Source organism: Diabrotica undecimpunctata, chromosome 1 (assembly GCF_040954645.1).
Source record: "Diabrotica undecimpunctata isolate CICGRU chromosome 1, icDiaUnde3, whole genome shotgun sequence".
NCBI lineage: Eukaryota > Metazoa > Arthropoda > Insecta > Coleoptera > Chrysomelidae > Diabrotica > Diabrotica undecimpunctata.
The window spans coordinates 5998272-6018682 of NC_092803.1; the positions used below are offsets into that span (position 1 = coordinate 5998272).

At 32.3% G+C, this 20411-nt stretch overlaps 1 protein-coding gene across 3 annotated transcripts in view; it reads right to left on the minus strand.

Moving 5' to 3' along the window:
- The window catches only part of LOC140444456 (putative inorganic phosphate cotransporter), a 39326-nt gene extending 19517 nt beyond the window's left edge, over positions 1–19809 (minus strand). For 2 of the 3 annotated variants that reach the window (XM_072536219.1, XM_072536211.1), the window contains exons 1-5: positions 19646–19809; positions 16066–16205; positions 14306–14618; positions 8103–8323; positions 822–968 (exon numbers count right to left, since the gene is read on the minus strand). In XM_072536219.1, coding sequence (XP_072392320.1) covers positions 822–968; positions 8103–8323; positions 14306–14618; positions 16066–16205; positions 19646–19763 — 939 coding nt within the window. In that variant the 5' untranslated portion in view covers positions 19764–19809. Of the gene's footprint in view, positions 1–821; positions 969–8102; positions 8324–14305; positions 14619–16065; positions 16206–16297; positions 16397–19645 lie in introns of those variants that run through there. The other variant, XM_072536214.1, reaches the window with a different exon arrangement.
- Between the last annotated feature and the right edge of the window lie 602 nt (positions 19810–20411).

The following is a 20411-nucleotide window of genomic DNA, read 5'->3' on the forward strand; positions in this document are numbered from 1 at the left end:
TTCTTTGGTTTGAAGGTAAACGTCTTGTTTCGCTTTTGACTTTGCCAATACAGCCCTTCACATTTTGTAACGTAAAAAGTTTTATCTTTTGTTTCCCGTGGCCGTTGATATTGTTTTTGAATATTTTTGAGCGGATAGATCACTTAATTTCACGTATACCGTTATCTCTCAGCTGGTTCTCTAAACGTTTCAATTATCTCGTCTAACATGCAGTTAAAGTATTCAGGTATTCGTTAAAGCTTTGATTACCACCTCCTTTTTATCTTCTTCTTCTTCGGCTTTTTTTCCCATTATTAGTTTGCCGTTTTCGTCCTCCACAGCACTCTATTTTCCCAATCACCTTCTCTGAGATCTCTATCTATTATAACATTTCCTATGTATGTTTTCTTCTTGTAGCAGGTCTTCTCTTCGGCTTCTTTCCGGCGACTCCCAGTCCAATATTCTGTTCGGCCGCCTGTGCTCCGGCATTGTTCTTTATAGTGTTTCCTATAGTTGTTACATTATTATTTATATAAATGCGTCTTTAGACTTTGATAGTTATTTGACTTTCCCTATGTGTTTATTTATTATTAAGACTTAATTAATTAAAAAACTTTATCTAGTCTACTTTTATCATTCTCCATAAAAAACACTTATTTGATTTTATACACCGATTTTACCTTATGTGGACTAAATTTAGTAGACGCATAACAGAAATGCGAGGAGATCCGCCGATTCTCATTCACTTTTATATAAAGCTTTCTTCTATTATATAAAGCTTTTTGTTTATGATTGTTTTCTACTCAAATAATACTGATATGTATATTAATATGTATACTTACTTTTCTCAAGTTAAACTTTAGAATTTCATTCATGTATGTTGGTATTTGTGTAAGTAGCACCCAAAATCCAAAAATGAAGCAGGCGTACGAATAAAAGAGAGCTAAGAATGGCACTGATGTAAAAATAGCCTTCCATGGCGTGGGCATCTATAATGTGAAAAACACTTTTAGAATTTTTCTTGCTCGCATATTAAAACATATTTTTTTTATTAAATATGTGTTGTATTTCACACTGTTACGAAAGCCTGCATTATAAGTAAAGCCTAAAATTCGATTAAGAAAATTATTTTAATTTCAGATACAAATATAAAACAGCAATACTGTTTTTAGCCTATTTGTGTCACCTTCATCGGACTGGCCGGGGTCTATTTTGACCCCAGATCATAATTTTTGGCTGTTACTTTATCGATCTTAATTTTTAATCGGCAATCTTCCATCTATCTATAGTTTATACAGTATGTTTAAATAAGCTATTCGTAAGAATACATTTTTACTTTTGACGTCATCTATGTGAGCGTGATGACGTCATTGCTAAAATTTTTAAATAGAAAGGGGGGGTATTGTAATACATCATTTGAAAGGTCTTTTAAATACCTATTCAGCCATATCAATATGTCTAAGTATTTGATGTTTGTAATTGTTTAAAAAAATTATTAAATATTTATTATTACAATAAATATTTATTAAGTATTGATATAATGTATTATTGACACCCAAAAATAAATTTTATAAAGGCCATCACTGGTAATGAAATGTCTTTTTTATCTACTTTTTACCTTTTTAAAAAATCTAGTTACCTTATCAATATGAACATTGATAGTTGGACATTCAAACTTAATTATATTTCTGTCAAGTGATTAATAGTATTATTGTAGTAAACGTATTAAAAAAGTTTTGTATCTTTAAACATGAAGCTAACTGAAACGCAAAGAATTGAAATTCTCATAATGATTGGTTATGGAGATATAACACGTACGCAGAAAGAAGTATGTGCGTTATTTAATAATAAATACCCCCGTCGAGAACCAATTTCACAATCCACTGTAAGCAAAATTGAGAAAAAAATTAGAGAAACGGGTCATGTTAAAGACCTTCCTAAAGGGAGTAGAAAACCAATATCTGAAAACCAACAAGTAGACGTTCTGTTAGCTTTTTAAGATAATCCTCATAACAGTTCACGGCAAGTAGCATTAGATAATGACATGGACCATTCAACAGTTCTTAAACAGCTAAAGAAGGAAAAGTGGCATCCCTACAAAGTAAGTTTAGTACAAGAACTTATGGAAGATGATTTTGATAGACGAATTGAATTTTGTGACATTATAATGGAACGAAATAACAGAGATCCGATGTTTTTAAAAAAGATTATTTTCTCTACTGAAGCTACATTTCTACTAAACGGTCATGTCAATCGTCAAACTTATCGGTACTGGGCTACGGAAAATCCAGACTGGATGCAAGAGTACCGTACTCAATACCCAGAGAAAATTAATGTTTGGGTGGGAATAATAGATAATAGGTGTATTGGACCATACTTTTTCGAAGAAAACTTAACAGGTCCTCGATATTTAGAATTTCTTCAAAATTTCTTGCTTCCAGAATTGAACCGGTTGTTTCCAAACAGAAATGATTTATGGCTACAGCAAGATGATGCGCCTCCACACTATGCTGTCTTGGTACGCAACTACTTAAACAACGTCTTTCCAAATCGGTGGATAGGTCGAAGAGGAACAATAGAATGGCCGCCTAGGTCACCTGATTTGACTCCTCTTGATTTCTTTTTATGGGGATATTTAAAAAGTACGGTGTATCAAAACAGACCACAAAATATTAATAAACTGAAAGAAAGAATACGTAATAAGGTTGTTCAAATAACTCCGGAAGTTTTAGAGAATGTTAGAGAAGAGTTCGCGGCACGCCTTTCTCATTGTATTTTAGCTGAAGGTAAACAATTTGAGCACTTAATTTAGGTTTCGTTGTATTTATTGAATAATACTTAATAAACATTTATTGTAATAATAAAAATTTAATTATTTTTTTAAACAATTACAAACTTTAATTACCTAGACATATTGATATAGCTGAATAGGTATTTAAAAGACCTTTCAAATGATGTATTACAATACCCCCTTTCTATTCAAAAATTTTAGCAATGACGTCATCACGCTCACATAGATGACGTCAAAAATAAAAATGTATTCTTACGAATAGCTTATTTAAAAATAAAAATCGACGGGTTTCAGGATTTTTCCTTAAAGTCTCCGGTTTACGAAACGAATTTATTCCTTTCATTTCCACCATACTGTATATTGTATTGATAAAAAATTATGCCTACAAGAACATTTAAAGGTTAGATTAAATTTAAACTTCAATTTTATAGGCTTGGGTCTCCTAATACTCCGGCCAGCCTTTTATGTCATATAAAATGAATTCTAATAAAGTTGTAATAATATGGGAATCCCATAGATTTTACGGATTAGTACCGACTATGAGTGTACTATCGTTTTATGTAAGGGTTTGACATGTTTAAATGGGGAATTCCCCGGGCTGCGATAAATTTAAATAATATAAATATATTGAGTTCCAGTGTCAGTTGTCTCCAACTGACTGAAAATGAACTTTTACTTTACTTGAAAGTGATGATCCCGATCTTGATATAAATGAGGATACAGCAAGTGATTTAGAAGATTAAGACAATGTAACAGAGTTAGACGAAGAAAATGACCTTAATATTGATCAAAGCATAGAGCAAAATGAACCAACTCTAAAGGCTTACCGGTATTTGTATCTAAAGATGGAACTGAGTGGTCAAGTTTGCCAAAAAACAGAAAAGGGACACGCGCAAAGGTCAATATTCGTAGACAGGCTCTAGGATTTACAAATTACAGTGATGATATATCAAGTATCAAAAACGCTTTCCTCCCGTTTTTTTTTCAGACGAAATTCTAAACATAATTGTCATGGAAACTAATCGGAAGGCTCAAGCGTATTACGATGAATGGGATAGTAAAAACCCAAATAAAACTGAAGTGCATGTTTGCGTTGATTCTGTAGAAATTCAAGATTATATTGGAGTATTGCTTATACTTGGAGCTTTTCATGGATCCACAGAGGCGGTCGATATGCTTTGGTGTAACGATATTGCTTACTACCGTCCTATAATACAAGCTGCTATGTTTAGAGATATGTTCAAACAAATAACTTCATTTATACGTTTTGATAGTTTTGAAACCAGACAAGAACGAAAATCAGTAGATAAACTGGCCCCAATAAGAGATGTTTATGATATTTTTATTTCTTATTGTAAGAAATCACTTAATACAGGCGACCATCTTTGTGTAGATGAGCAGCTCGTGTCTTTTAGAGGTAAAGCACGATTCCGAGTTTATATGAAGAGCAAACCTGACAAGTACGGATTAAACAAATAAGCCCTTATCGACTGCACCACTTCTTTTATTGTATACATTCAAATTTATTTGAGTAAGATTTTGAATTGCCAATAAGAAAACATTCAAATTTTTACATCTACTAATTTTTAGGAAAACAATGTCGTGAGGCGGAAAAAGCTTAAGGCCAAAGAGTTGTCCTAGATTTGATAGACCATTTGGAAGGAGGGTTTGAAATAACAACTGACAATTTTTTTACGAATTTAAACTTGCCGATAAGTTATTGGATAAGAAGATATCTCTATGTGGAACTCTTCGAAAAAATAAAATGTTTATTCAAAGGAAGCTTCTACCAGCATCATATACATGACTGGCCTTTTGGCTTTGCCAGTGCCATTAACTTAGGAAAAAAAACAGCATCATATAAAACAGATTATTTAAGTATGTTTGCTTCAAACATACATCGAACGTTAGGCTCTTATGTTCCAAAACCAAGAACTGCAGTCACCCTACTTTCAAGTAAGCATGTTGACGACAAAGTGGCTGGTGAAGAACACTCCTATAAATCTTTAGGAAATTATTCTAGACTAAAACAAAATGAAAGGAGCCGTTGATGACTTAGCTAAAGAATATACGGTACAAAGAAAAACAAACCGTTGATCGATGGCTATATTCTCTCATGTTATTGATGTCGCAGGTATTAATTCCTATACATTGTGGCTACTAAAATATATTGATTGGAAAAAGCACCGTCCGATAAAGATTAATCTAGTAAGGTTATTAAAATGAACATAAAACTCGTAAACAAACAATGTTTAATGGATATCATTTAATTTTGTTTATCCTTTCTCATTTACTTAATATAATAATATTATACCTTCACTTATATTTTCTTTTTAAAATTATTAATTTAGTTAGTAAGTAATTAGTAGTTAGTAATTAATAGACTTCGGCAAATATGCAAATAAAAATGTAGAAAATATGCGCATAAATATGCACGTGTTTACCCGAAAATATGCAAATATTTTACAAAATATGCATACAAATAAATAAAAAAATCGTAAAATAGTAACAATTTTATTTAAAAAAAAAGTGTACATAACTAAATATTTCCTACTATTCATTAAGATTTACATTTATTTTAAGTAACTACATCATTTTTAAGTATGATTAAACTTATTTAGAATTATGGTAACAATAAATGACCAAGTGGTGTTCAAAATTTTCTAACAAAAACTTGTGGCTTCTGTCTGAGTACATATATTTATATATGGAAAAACTTCGTTCAACATCAACTGATGTAACGGGAGCATTTTTCAAACTAACCAAAACATTTGGTTCTAAATTAAATGTTTCCGAAATATTTCCAGCTAGAACACTGACTACTTCAGAAAGAATATGGTAACCTTTATTTTTTTCCATAGTAGCTTCAAATTTTTTTAAAATATCTTTTCCAATATTACCTCTAACGTTCCGACAACATGACGCAAATTCTTTTATTAATGCTGTACTTTCGAACAATGACAGTTTTGGTGATTCTAACTGAGTAATTGTTTTTTGAACAAAACTAAAATTTGATTTTATAAATGAAAGTTCTTGTTGAAGCAAGTTACTCTGAAAAGTTTGTTTAGAATCCAAAAGAGATTGGGAACTTTCATCTGTTAACGTATCAATTATGTTCTTTATTATAACAAAATGATCTGCATACAAATTAGCTGCTTCTAACCATGTTCCCCATCGCGTTAAAATAGGTTGTGGTGGAAGAGGAATGTTAGGTAGCATTTCTTTATAAAGTTGAATTCTTATTCTTATTCTTAAGAAATACTTTTTTGACACTGGATATCATGGTATTTACAAGAGGAAACTTTTTTCGTATTTCCTCTGCAACTCTGTCTAATCCATGCGCTACACAAGTAACATGTATTAAATCTGGGAAAAATATTTTTAAATTTTGTCCTGCTTTCACCATATAGGGAGCAGCATCCGATAAAATAAGCAGTAATTTATTAGAAGGAATAGTTGTCGGAAGAAAAAAAGTTGCTAATGTTTCTTGTATAAAACGCGAAATTGTTAAAGCATTTGTTTTCTCAAGTTGCTGGCATGAAATAAGATGAGATTTTGGTAAGGTATCTTCTTTAAGAACACCAATCAATAAATGAGCAATATACTTTCCTGAGGAATCAGTGGTTTCGTCTACAGATATGTAAAAATAATTATCTGCAATTTCTTCCTTAATATTAATTAACACCGACGAGTATAGCCCGTTTACATTATTTCTTCTTAGAGACCGATCACTTGGAACATTAAGTTTGCAATATTTTTTTAGAACCGAACTAAAATTTACATTTGCTAATTTTGAAAGCGGTATGTTTGCAGACACTAATGCGCGACACAAGTCTTCATTAAAAGTTTCTTGCTCATCTAATTTTTTTGAAGTAGATTGGAAACATTTAGCCATTGAAGTTTGATGTTTTCCTCCTATTTTTCCTTTTTTTGCAATGTGTGAAGCAGTTCTCACATGTTGGTCTATCTGAAATTTCTTCTCACATGCTATCTATAAATAAAAATAAAAACCTTTATTTTAACCCAACCTTTAAAATATAAAAATATATAAGGTGTTTTTGGTTAATCAAATAACTGGTTTGGAAAAAAAACACTCGCTAAGTGTTTTAAATGCAGTATTAATCCACAAATTAGTTTTTGTTACTAACCATTAGTACATCATATAACTTATTTTAAAATTCAACAAAAGTTTTTTTTTTGTTAATTCAATTACAATAAAAATAATTGTGTTTTAGAATAGCTGACTTCATAAAAAAAAGTAAAGGTGAAAAATTTTTCTAAATACACACCATTGTATTGTACCATGGACAATTTTTTCTCACTAAAGGAAGCTATTTTTCATTTAAAAACAACCTACGAGTACTAAATTTCAAGTAAATACGTTTATTGGTTTTAAAGTTATTGTTGTTATTAACTAAAAGAATTTAATTTTTTTTAATTTTAACACCCTGTATCTCGAAAAGTAAATAAGTTTGACCCCTCATTAACTATATCGTTTTGTTCAATTTTTCGAGAAGTATCTACAGTCAAACGTTGTAAGTGTCATTTGGAAACACCCTGTATGTATGAAATATTAGATATTTAATAGAAAATATTAGATACTTACAAGTTTGCCACAGACTGAACAGTAGATTTTCCCCATATCCATAGACAGCTCTTTATAAGGTTTAATCCAAGTTGAAGTACTGGTTGTTTTAGGCATTATAAAATCACAATCTTCCTTTTTGTTACGCACAACGAGTGTTTACGCTTTGAATATCAAAACAAAAATGATTTACAAATCTGAGTATCAAATTAGAAATGTTTAGGTACCTAATTCAATAAACTGGGAGATTTTGGAAAATCCCTAAATTAGGAACAAAACTATTAGCCGTTTACCTGCTGTTAAGATACAATAAATTGTAGATAGATTTGGGGATTAGATCATAAAATGCAAATGAGCGAACCCTTAGCGATTGTCCAATAACTGAATGCCTCAGTGACCGAGACTTTCTAAGAATGTTGAGGGCTACTGAAATTGATCTTCTTTGAAATTGTAAATGTTTTGTACCTGTAGAGATTACGTACTTAGATCATTTCTTGATTAAAATGACTACAAAATTTTATACAAGAATTGAAATAAATTGGTATGTTTAAAAATTTTCAAATACAGTATAAAAATCTGAACTTTTATGCACTTTATGCAAACTTTTATACAAATATGCCAAAATATGAAATATTTGCATAAAATATGCACAATATGCAAAATATGCAATATGCATATTTGCCGAAGTCTAGTAATTAATAATATTCTATAATAATACTTTCCCAAAGATATCTGAAAATATCTTACACGGCTTTTGATCGACGAACTTGCCGTCTTTTCTATATAATTTCGTTCCTCTTGTGTTATCGTTGGATGTTCAGCTGGGGTGTTTCTTCCAACAATGGCATAAAATATACACCAAAGTATACCAAGTATGCTGAAGAAATGAAACACCCATGGCCACCCGAAGCGACTAGCTGATATCAGACCTGCTATCAGCATACTAAACACTGTTCCCAATGGCCCAGCTAAAAAGGTATACAAATGTATTAATCATACAAGACAAAAAACTATAATTCATCCACTGCATGTTCTTTCAAATTTAAAAATACTTAATTAAATAAACAAACTTTAAAAAAATATCTTAATCTTGAAAAAATTTAAAATTAAACGTTTATCCAAAAAAACTATTATCCATCTATCTGTTCAAAATTAAACGTAATTACACACATCAAAATAATCTACTGTCTGTGTCAAGTTAAGAATTCATAAAGGAGCCTTATGGGAAGCGGTGATGCCAGAACTACCGATAGACTGAGATAGGCGAGAGTAGTGGAGTTGCAGCGAAAAAGCAGGGCCGAACTGCATGTTATATTGCACATTAGACGTTTTTTCACTTAGGTAACTTTAAATTTTTTTTGTTTTTTTGAAAAATAAAAATTAAAGACATGTCTTTTTCTCACAACAGTTATTTATTAAATTTCGGCTTAGGTCATCATCAGACTCTTAAAAATATTCTTAATTGTTTAATGAACAAATTGAGTGAGTATTGTGGTAGATATTATTAGTGTCAGTAAAAAACATAAAAAAACAATAAAAACTTCTGTATATTTTAAAAAAAATACAACAGAACCATAGAAATGTAACAAATTATTTGGTTTTTTAGTTTGACATTTATATATTTACAATATTACAATTATCAAAAACTATGTACATTCTTCGTCCATATCCAAATCGGAATTGTCACTACTATCATATAAATCTATAACTATGGGAGTTACGTCTTCCATTAGACCGTCCACTTCCCAAAATTTTTTCTCCAGAGTCATTACATGTTGAATATAGTTTTTCCAGTTATCAGACGTAACATTTGAAAACGCTTTTTTTATGAGGTCCTCCATATCCTTCGCTTTGAAGGTGCTGTTATTTACGGCCACATGCCTTTTTACTTGGCTCCATACCATTTCAATTGGATTTAATTCGCAATGGTATGGAGGCAAACGAAGCACTTTGACATTATTTTGTTGTTTACAAAGTTCTTCAATTTTGTAATTATCAAAATTTTGTTTAAATTGCGCGACTACCTCCAAAAGCTCGCACTTCAGATAATTTTCTTCAAAAAATATGTCTTTTTGTCTTAACCAGTCCATAATGTTATTCTTATTCCACGATTGGTTAGGCAACAACTCGGTTTTTACACTATGATATGGAGCATTGTCCATAACAATAACCGTTTTTCGAACTAAGTTGGGCAACAGTTTGTTTTCAAACCAGTTCTCAAAACACGGACCGTCCATTTCGTCGTGATAATCAGCGCTGTTTTTTTTTGCAAGGAAAAACATTTCAGCACCGTTTACAAAACCATTTTCACTTCCGGCATGGACAAGGATGAAACGTGGTCCACGCTGAGTGGGATGCTTTAGTCCAGTACTTAGCCCTTTTATGAACGCATCTCTTGCCGAGGTGACGGTTTTGTCTTTCCATTCTCTGGAAACCGAGTGCCCCACATTGACCCATGACTCATCCAAATACACAATGTCATAGCCCTCAGCCCGATATTGTTTAATGGCCCTTAAATATCCATGCCTCCATGCAATTATATCAGGACGTTCTATTAGCACGGCACTTTTATCACGTTTTGCATAAACAAAGTTCATGTCTTTTAACAACCTGTACATTGTACTGCGGGTAAAATTTGGCAAGTTTTCGTCTTGGTTCACTTTTGGCAGAAGACGATTCAAAGTAGGAGGAATGTTTTCAAAAAAAAAACTATGCACTGTTCGACGAACGCCGATACGAACACCTTCATCGTAAGTATAGTCTCTGGAGTTGTTTCGGCAACGGGTTCTTTTTCTGTTTGTTTTTACCTCAGAAAGCTCACCTTCTTTGTCTTCCTGTACGATTTTTTGAATCGTACGAACTGACACTCCTGTCATCGCGGATACTTTGTCGAATACAATACGTTGACTTTCATCTCGAAGCAAATTAATGTGGTATCTCACTACGTTTAAGATCACTTTTTTAGCACTCAGATGTAAAATTTGACCACTTTTAAACGGCAAAACTGGATCCATTTTAACAATATAATTTTTTACACTTGAGATTTGAGTGCGCGATGGTTATGCCTTAACCCTTGTCCGGGCAGAAGAATTTAAAAACGTAATCGGGCAGTTTGGGCTTATGTATACAGACAAACATATAATCTCCACTTCACCTAATTACACTATTTTGAAAAACATACCGCTCATTTATCTATAACTCATAAATCTGTCTGCTTTCCAAATGTGCTTTCCAAATGACACTATTGTTTGGAATGACTAAGTACATAAAGAGAATTAGAAAACTATTAATAGTCAATTATAAAGTAATCAATATTGTTTACTGTTAGGGCCTGTTAGCCCGGCTTGCCCGATAATGGAAGTTTAAGCACAATATCTTAATTATTATTGCTTTCTATTTATTAACTATTGTGAAAGTAATATTTTATAAATAATTTTGAGAGTTGACACCTAAGCTGTCAGAATTACCTGTGCCATAATAATTAACCAATTGCGTAAAACCTAATATTTTAACCACTAATAAAGACATTTTTCTAATAATCTTTAAAATCACTTCCCTGAAAATGTAACCATATTTATAAGTAATTGTAGTCGTTAAGCTTATTAAATAGATACGTACCTATCTTTTTAAAATAAATTTGATTAACATTGGAAAATATAAATAAAAATTTGAATATAAATAAAGAATGGGTTATTTCGGCCGGCCCTGCATAGTCCCGTGAACTATTGGCAACATACGCCCGTAAGAAATGCACTGGCCTATCTGTTCAGTTGTGAATTCTTAACTTGAAACAGTCTGTAGGAAACTAAAACAAAATGTAAGATTACAGAAGGATTTCAAATAATTTATTTTAAATATTTTTTACTTCTTTCTTTCTTTCTCCCCTTCCTTTTACCCTAACAGGGTGTCGGATTTGGGCTAGCTATTTTAATTTCCATTAACCCACCTCTTCCATTCTTTTCTGTTTCCTGCCATTATTTTCAATTCCTCGAGTGATTTTTGTTTAAGTTTTCCCGCCTCTACTACTTGTTGTATCCATTTTTTTCTTGGTCTGCCTCTTTTTCTTTTTCCGATGTTTTTTGCTTCATAAATTTTTCTTGTTATTCTATTGGATTGCATCCTCATCAGATGCCCATACCAGTTCATTTGTCTCTTTGCTATTTTGTTCATTATCGGTTCCTGGTTGGCCATTCTCCTAATAGTCTCGTTGCTTAATCTATCCCATTTTGTCTTTCCAACTATCCTTCTTAGATGTCTCATCTCCATTGCGTTTATTCTGCTCTTATGTTTTTCCAGAATTGTCCAGTTTTCACTTGCATAGAGCACAGTCGGTATCACTATTGTGTTATATATTTTTATTCTTGTTTCTCGTGCAAGTTCTCTTTTTCCCATTATTGGGGCTAACGCATAATATAACTTGTTTGATTTCTTTGCTCTATTTGTTATTTCCCAGTCTATTTTTCCATCATTAGTTATTATACTTCCCAGGTATTCGTAAGTTGTTACTATTTCCAATTCTGAGTTTTTACATTTTATCTTTATTTGATTATCTTCCTTATCTCGTTTGCCGTTGATTATCATTATCTTACTTTTTTCCTCGTTTATCTCCATTTTAAGTTCTTCTATTTGTTCTACCCATATATCCATTAGTTTCTGCATTTTATTCTCGGAATCTGCTATTAGTACTATGTCGTCTGCATACATTAAGGACTCTATTGTTACCGGTTGTAATCTGCCGTAACCTATTATTGTCTGTAGTTGATTAGTTCTGACTCTAGTGTTTTTTATCAATTCGTTCATTACTATTATGAACTTATTTAATACCTTTCTTCCAATTAAATGCTTCCGATCTTTCCCCTGTTATTTGTACCCTTCCTTTTACCTCTTTGTAAGTACTATCTATAATTTTTATCAATGCATTAGGTACGTTAATTTTCCTCAAGCATTTCCCTATAATATGTCTTTCTATCGTGTCAAATGCTGCTCTTAGGTCTATGAATGCTAATACTAGTTTTTTCCCCGTATCTATGCTTCTTTCTATTAGGTTTCTAATGATATATATGTTGTCATTTGTCTGTCTTCCCGGTCTAAATGCCATTTGTTCTTCTCCCAATACCATTTCTACTTCTTGTCTCAGTCTCTTCTCTATTATTTTCGTATATATTTTAAAGCACACCGATGACAGACATATTGCCCTATAGTTGTCGCAGTTTACATGTTCTCCTTTTTGGTATATTGGCACGATGATATTGTTCTGCCAGTCTTTAGGGATTGTTTGTTTTTCCCACGCCTCTTTATATATTTTCCATAGCCAGTTTATTCCTTCTTCTCCCATGTATTTTACCATTTCCGGTTTAATTTCATCATCTCCACCTGCCTTGCCTATTTTTATATTTGATAATCCTTCTATTACTTCTTCTCTACTTATTTGTTCTGGCTCTGTGTTTTCTTCGTCTTTATTGATTATATTGTCTTCCTTTATCACTTCGGTATAAAATTTTTTTCTCATAATATTCTTTCCATACCCTAGCTATTTGTTCTGGGCTTATTTGTATTTGGTTTGAAGTATCTCTTACTGCGTTTATTTCCTTTAGTTTTCCCTGCCTTTTTTTTGAGTGAACATTTTTTTTCTTAGAATTATCGCAATAGCTCTTAAGAAAATTAAAAGAGAACTCCATAAGTCAAAAAATGGTAACAAAAAAACTAAGTTGTTGCCCCTCATCTCCCAACAAAGTAGTCTTTAGGTTAAGTTAGTAAAATTGTATGATCTTTACGGATATTGATTATTGTCTTACATCTGTAAGGCAAACTCATGATCAGATGGTCAATGTCATTGCGGCGGCGACTGCAATTTGATCTACTCCATTGAAAGGCCCTCAAACAGTTGCTGCCTTGTGTTAAACGTAACATTTTGTTATGGAATGCGTCTACCTAATATCTCCCATACAAGTTGAATTGGGTTTAAATCTGGCGATTATGCATGTCATGGTAAAACCGCAATTTCATTACCTTCAAGAAATGTTCGCATGATCCATGGCAGTATGCGGACGCACATTGTTATGGATTAATTAAAGTTGGAGATCAGTTTGTTGTGCAAAGAATACAACAATATTTTCGAGAATAATATCGCGGTAGATTTGCATTTAGAAACCATTTTAGACCATTTGCATTTAGACAAACGAGATTAATTCTATCACCACCTAAAGAGTGATGCTACCTTATATCATTATATTCCCGCCTTGCTGTCTATGAATCTCCTGCACTGTGGCCAATCATCAAACATTGCCAAATCGTCTCCAAATTCTTGTCCTTCTTGTATCTGGTGCAAATCCAATTTGAGACTCGTTTGCAAATAAAGTGGAGACCCACTTATGTCCATCCAAATTTGCGTGTTCCTGTGTCCACTGAAGTCGATAAGCGCATTGGCAATTGCAAAACTGAACAAAAAACCAAATATACATCGTACCAATAAAGAAATATTAATTTTTATCTTGAAAATATTACAGTTTTGATAAATTTTTAGAGCCGTTTTTATCAGCATTATTGTCCAATTGATAAAATAATTGAAAAAACCACAGAAAAGATTAAAAACATAAATGATTTTTTTTTATTTTCAGCTAACATTTATTTACAGTTATTATTATAGGTGTCACTGGATTATTTTGATGTGTGTAACTCAGTTCAAAAGACGTCAATATTTACCTTGGACGAAGAATATTCAGTACTTCCCAAAATATAATTGGAAAAATATTTATACTGATATTTTAAACACGAAATAAAAAAATTACCTTTTAAAGCCAAACAAGAACTTAAAAAAAGGATAATTTAACAATTCTATGTACAATGTACGGTACTCAGTTTTTGGTAAGAATATCCCAAAAATTTAGAAATGAATATAATCAAGTTAATAAAACTGTAACTATGTCTAAACTTTCTTATCTTAAACAAACCTGCGTATACAAAGGTCCCAATCCTCCCCCTTTCACCTACCGGCACCCAGTTGCCCATGAAGCAAGGCACTGAAGGGAGTATGAAACCTTGGCATAGCCCTTGTATAACGCGGAAGACTATGACGGACGTGGATCCCCATACACTGGCCAGCGGTGGCATTAAAAATCCTACTGCAGATCCTAAAAACATGCTGCTTATCAGAAACCACTTTGGTCCGTATCGGGTCATTAGCCAGCCTGCTCCTATCTGTGGAATGACGTAACCCCAAAAGAATGATGAAAGGATTACGTTTCTGTTTTTCCAGTCGAATGTCTGAAATTATAAATATTACTATAAATATGAAATCATGAAATTTCAGGCATAAAATCTCAGGCTAAATGGATGAGGGTCCACTAACGTGTCTTAAAATGAAACTTAATATACAAATAAGGTAGTCTATATTTTAATTATTAAACCAACAACCGCTGCAGAGAGTTCAGAGATTCAAATACCTTGGATGTTGGATTACCCAAAATCTGGATCCATCCTTCGAAATTCGATGTAGAATTGAACAGACAAGAAACTCATTTTAAAAATGCAAGCCTCTATTATCCATCAACTCATTAAATTTGGAAATCCGTGAAAAGTTTACAAGATGTTACGTGTGGTCTGAACTTTTGTATGGATGTGAAACTTGGACTTTAAACGCCGATATCATGAATAAAATCGAGGCGTTTGAGATGTGGTTGTATCGAAGGATACTAAAAATTCCATGGACTAGCAGAACCAGAAACGAAGAAGTTCTTCGAAGAATGGGACATCAACGAACTCTATTAAATAATATTAAGAGGCGTAAACTAGAATATCTTGGACATACAATCAGAGGACCAAGATATGAGTTCCTTCGGCTAATTCTCAACGGTAAAATCGAAGGAAAGAAATGGATAAGACGGAAGAAACTCTCTTGGTTGAGGAATTTGCGGCAGTGGAAAAGTTTGACAGCGGACCAATTGCTACACGTAGCACAAGACCGAGATTAGTTTAACAATATTATAAGCATGGTAGTCGCCGACGTTCCGTAGGGATATGGCACTCTAAGAAGAAGATATTTTCAAAAGTAATATCATACAGATCTGCTTCTGTTGATTACACAAAGCTCTGTAAACGTCCACAATATGCTAACTCTGGCATATGAAAACAGCCTTCTGGTAGTGAAATTCGTTTCCTCTTAGGCTTAGTAACAATACTTTCTTCATTCACGGCCAGTAACAGTCTGACAATGTAACATCATTCGAGGGTGATGAGAAACAATGCTTACTTGTCGTGCAGGTTGTGTTTTGAAAGGACAACTTTTTGTATATAAAAGAGAAAGAAACTTAGTCCATGACTTAAATATTTCCTGGTTCTCGCAAGAAATAACTCTAAATGGTGTTGAACTCCGACAATTTCAGTAGACAAAAAAGCATATGGGATAAAATCGTGGTCAAACTTCGTACTAAAATCCAACGGTCTATAAAAGAGACTTTTCTGACATGCTAGTAAATGCAGCTTGTAGTTTGTATTCTTAATATGCCATACTTACCCAATTTTATAGGGTATGGAACTATTTATCTGCGTTGTGTATCGCTAACAGATATAAGGTACCTTACAGTTAATCATCAACAATCTATAACTCCCAATTATATTTACCCTTAAAATCAGGTGCTTATTTTTAAGAATTTTAATACAATTTGCGATTTCAAGTTATGTTAACACTAAAAATAATAAATGTTTTACCTACCGGTATATCTTTATTTTCATTTGCATTTGGATCCGTCATCGCTACTATAGTTAAAGATAAATTTACCCTTATAGAAAATCCAAGAAATACAGCCAGGAAGAAGCTGAGAGCCTCGACATGTCGTTTTCCAAACGGCGAATCTAAAAACCAAATTGTACATCTCGATATTAGAGACCTAACCATGAAGAATTTTTTACATCCCAATTTATTTCTTATTTTAATGATTATTTACCATAAAAGCAAATGTGACAACTAGTGACAATATCCTTTTGTTTATAATTTAATTATTTTTGACAGTTTGACAGCGAAATTAAAACCGTTAATAGAGAGTAGTGTTAGTAGAGAGAAGAGGTGTGTTATGTGGACCTGTAATGGAAACAACTTTAATTGGACATATACGCATGCGCGGTTTTGTGTCTTTTATTGCTGTCCTTTAACAAGATAAAAGCCGCTCGTATTTAAATTATATACAGGCCAATAAGTTTTATTTAAACACACTTTTATTATGACATAATTTGTCAAATTATGTGTAGAAAGAAGAAAGATAATATAGCTATTCCATAGACATAATATATAAAATGACTATTCTTTTATGTGCGTTTTCAAAGGACTATAGGTGGCAGCACTTATTTTGAAGGATGGCGGACGAAATAGAGATATTGTTGGTTGATATTGTAAATTTGATAGAGAATTTTAAAAGATCCCTAGTTGAAGGGCAAGCAATTTTAGATTCTAACAATATTATTATTTGTGGAATATTATCATGTCGTAGGAAAACCGTAGTGATATAAGCATTGTGCCTTTAAACGGGCAATTTGAGATTAGTACCCCACCAAATACAAGTAAAAATTGAAGTGATTGATAATATTAAAAACGTTGTTTGTGATTGTAGATGTAAGGCTGGAAATTCAGGCAAATACAAACATATAATTGGCAAATTACTATATATTTTTCGGTAAGTGATTACATAGTGATTTCATAAAAGTAGAAGAACCATTTTGCTATCAATTCATGCCTATACTTCCTTTTTATTACTTACAGGTAAACGATGAAGAAAAATGGAAGAATTAAGCACCACGTACATCAAACAACAGTGGGGAAAATAATAATATAAATATAATAATATAATAATAATAAAGTATCGTGCCAATTAACCAGTTTTACCACTAAAAAAACACTACGAGAAGAGAATTAGATAAGCGTCTAGCAAAACCAGAAGATACTGAGATATTGAATATATTACTCTCCGGAGCAGAAGATTCAAAATTAAGTCTGACTTTAAAAAGTGTGATTTCTATAGGTACATCAAGACGACACAAAGTTCTATGAGGAAGAAATGCTTCAGATATTTCTATGTCACAGTATTATTGGCAAAAATAAAGTTCTATCAGGCTTTGCTGATACATGGGCTGTTGATATTGTACTTGAATATGATTTATTTATATTTTATACAAATAATGTTGAAGTAATCTACAGTAATTCTGTTAAAATGTGTTTAGGTACGCTAAACCAAACTAAAAAAGCGTGAAAAAGCCTGAGGCGACTGAGAGTAACTGGAACCACTTGTTATCATTTATTTAAATACAGTGAAAATAAAAACCCAAATTGGCCACTTAAAGTCAACCAATCGTATAATTTCAATTTTAAAGAAAATACTGCAATATTACATGGGAAAAAGTATGATCCAGTTGCTTTAAAAATGTATAAAAAACTAACTCAAAGTAATGTTGAATATTTTGGAAATCATACCCCATAATGTACCATGGCTGGCAGTAAATATCCAAAAAATAATCCAAAAAATAATAAAGCAAAACAGAATTCCTCAAGAATAGAGAAAAAGCATTCTAATACCTCTCTTCAAAAAGCAAGACAAATCGAACCAGGAAAATTACAGAGGAATTAATTTATAAAACACAAAACTAAAAGTAGCAACCAAAGTGATAACAAATAAACTGAATGAAATTATAACACTAGCAGAAGAAAAAAAAGATTTTAAGTCGGGAAGATCATGCACTGACGCTATATTTATAATGAAGCAAGTGCAAGAGAAATCATTAGAATACAACAAACCGGCATATCTATGTTTCGTGGAACTTAAGAAGGCATATGACAAGATTAAATTAAAGGAAGTTATTCACTTATTGTATGCAAGAGAGATACCTCTAGAAATAATCAAAATGATCGACAATATCTACCAAAATAATACAATAAAAGTACAAGTAGAAGAAGAACTAACCAACCCTATTGAAGCTGACAATGGGATAAGACAGGGAGATTCCCTGAGTCCTCTATTGTTCAACCTGATTATGGATAAAATAATAAAAAAAGTAAGAACGAAGAAGAGGATACCAAATGGGAGAGAAAGAACTTAAAATAATCTGCTATGCAGACGACGCAATACTACTCTCTTAAAGTGAAGATGATTCACAACGTATGCTGAACCACTTTAATATAACCGCCAGAAAATTTAACATGTTAATTTCAGGTCAGATATTTTTTTAATAATTAATAAATATTTAGGTATCACATTATCTAGGTACGGAAAGCTCGAAACTGAAGTAGAAGATCAAGTGAATAGAGCAAACAAAGCCGCAGTTTGCCTGAATAAAACAATATGGAAAAATAAAAATATCAGGAAAGAAATGAAAGGCAGAACTTACAATACAGTCATCAGACCAATAATGACATACGCGGCAGAAACACGAGCTGACACAGAAAGGACAAAAACGATGGTTGAATCAGCAGAGATGAAAACACCTAAAAAATTTGATGGGGCAGGTCTAGAAGTACAGATATACGACGTAGATGTAAGGTTAAGAACATCAAGAACTGGGTAGGATATATAAGCGTAGAATAGAACGATCATATAAGCCGAATGATACAAATAGAGTAGTAAAGACGGCAAGAGACGGTTCCCCAATAGGACGATGATCAGTAGAAGACCACGAAAACGATGGAACTACAACTTACTTGAAGCACACTGAAAAACATGGTCATATATATGAAGATAACATACACAGAAGAAGAAAAAGGGAAAAAGACATTTTTTATCCTATTCTTTAGATCCACAATTCAACTTTTTTTCTTCCTTATGCTTCCTAATAATATTATTGTGCTTGCTAATAATATTATGGACTACAAATAAAATTAAAAAAGCTCCCACCCTATCCTCACTTCCAGCTCTTAAAATCCCACATAGACAATAGACACTTCCTAGTGAAGCACGGTACCGAGCACACTAAGATATATCCTATTCACTCTGGCATCCCACAAGGCAGCGTTCTCGGCCCAATTCTATATCTTTTATACACAGCGGACATTCCAACATCTAGTACAACTACTGCTGCAACGTATGCAGATGACACTGCTATATATTATATTATGTATAAATATACAAAAAAAAAATAGTGGGGCAATAATTCGCCCCATCTGTTACTAGGTGTTTTAAAATTGACTGGATGTAATGAAGGTTTATTTGTATTTTGAGAACGATTTCAGAAATGGATATCAAAAAATCCAAATAAACTTGTTTTAGAGTAAAATTGTGGCTTATTCTCAATAAAAATAGTAAATTGCGTACCTTTATTAGTACTCTCATTAAACCTTTCAATGAATCTTAATTTAACTTCTTCACCTTCATCCTTATCATCTTTCTTTAATGTATAAGTTTCCACCATAGGACTTGTTTTTTGTGCCATATTATGTAGAAACAAGAGAAAATTCCCACTATACAACTTACACAAAGTCTACAAAGTCTACTCATTTAATAAACGTTTTAAAGTTTATAAAACTAATGCTTCACCAAAAAAAAAAAAAAAAACAAATACTACGCACATACTTGTTATTTTTTTAGTTTTAAAATTATTTTAAAAGAAAATGTTGACTCTATAAAATAACTACATCGTCAGTGTAAATGTGTAGCTCGAAAAGTCCACTATTAGGCTAAAGGTTATGATACTCATTAATAAGTAATATATTTTTATCGTAGAGTAATATGATGTTTTGTCTAACATAAATTAGTAACATAAATAGATTGACTTCTATATTTATACGAGATTAAGCCACAATTACTGGTGGGGAGCAGATCCACAATCGTGTTTAACTTTTTACAAAGCCTTTATTAGGCCCATCTTGGATTACGGATGTACGTTATATGGATCAGCCAGTCCTTACATTCTAAAACGACTGGAAATAATTCAAAATATTTCCCTAAGACTCTGTATGGGTGCAATGTGTTCAACGCCTGTGGAACCACTTCGATTGAAGCACTAAAACCACCATTATTTTTACGAAGGGAATGGTTAGCAGAAAAATCTATTATTTTTTTTTTTTTTTAAACCGTACTC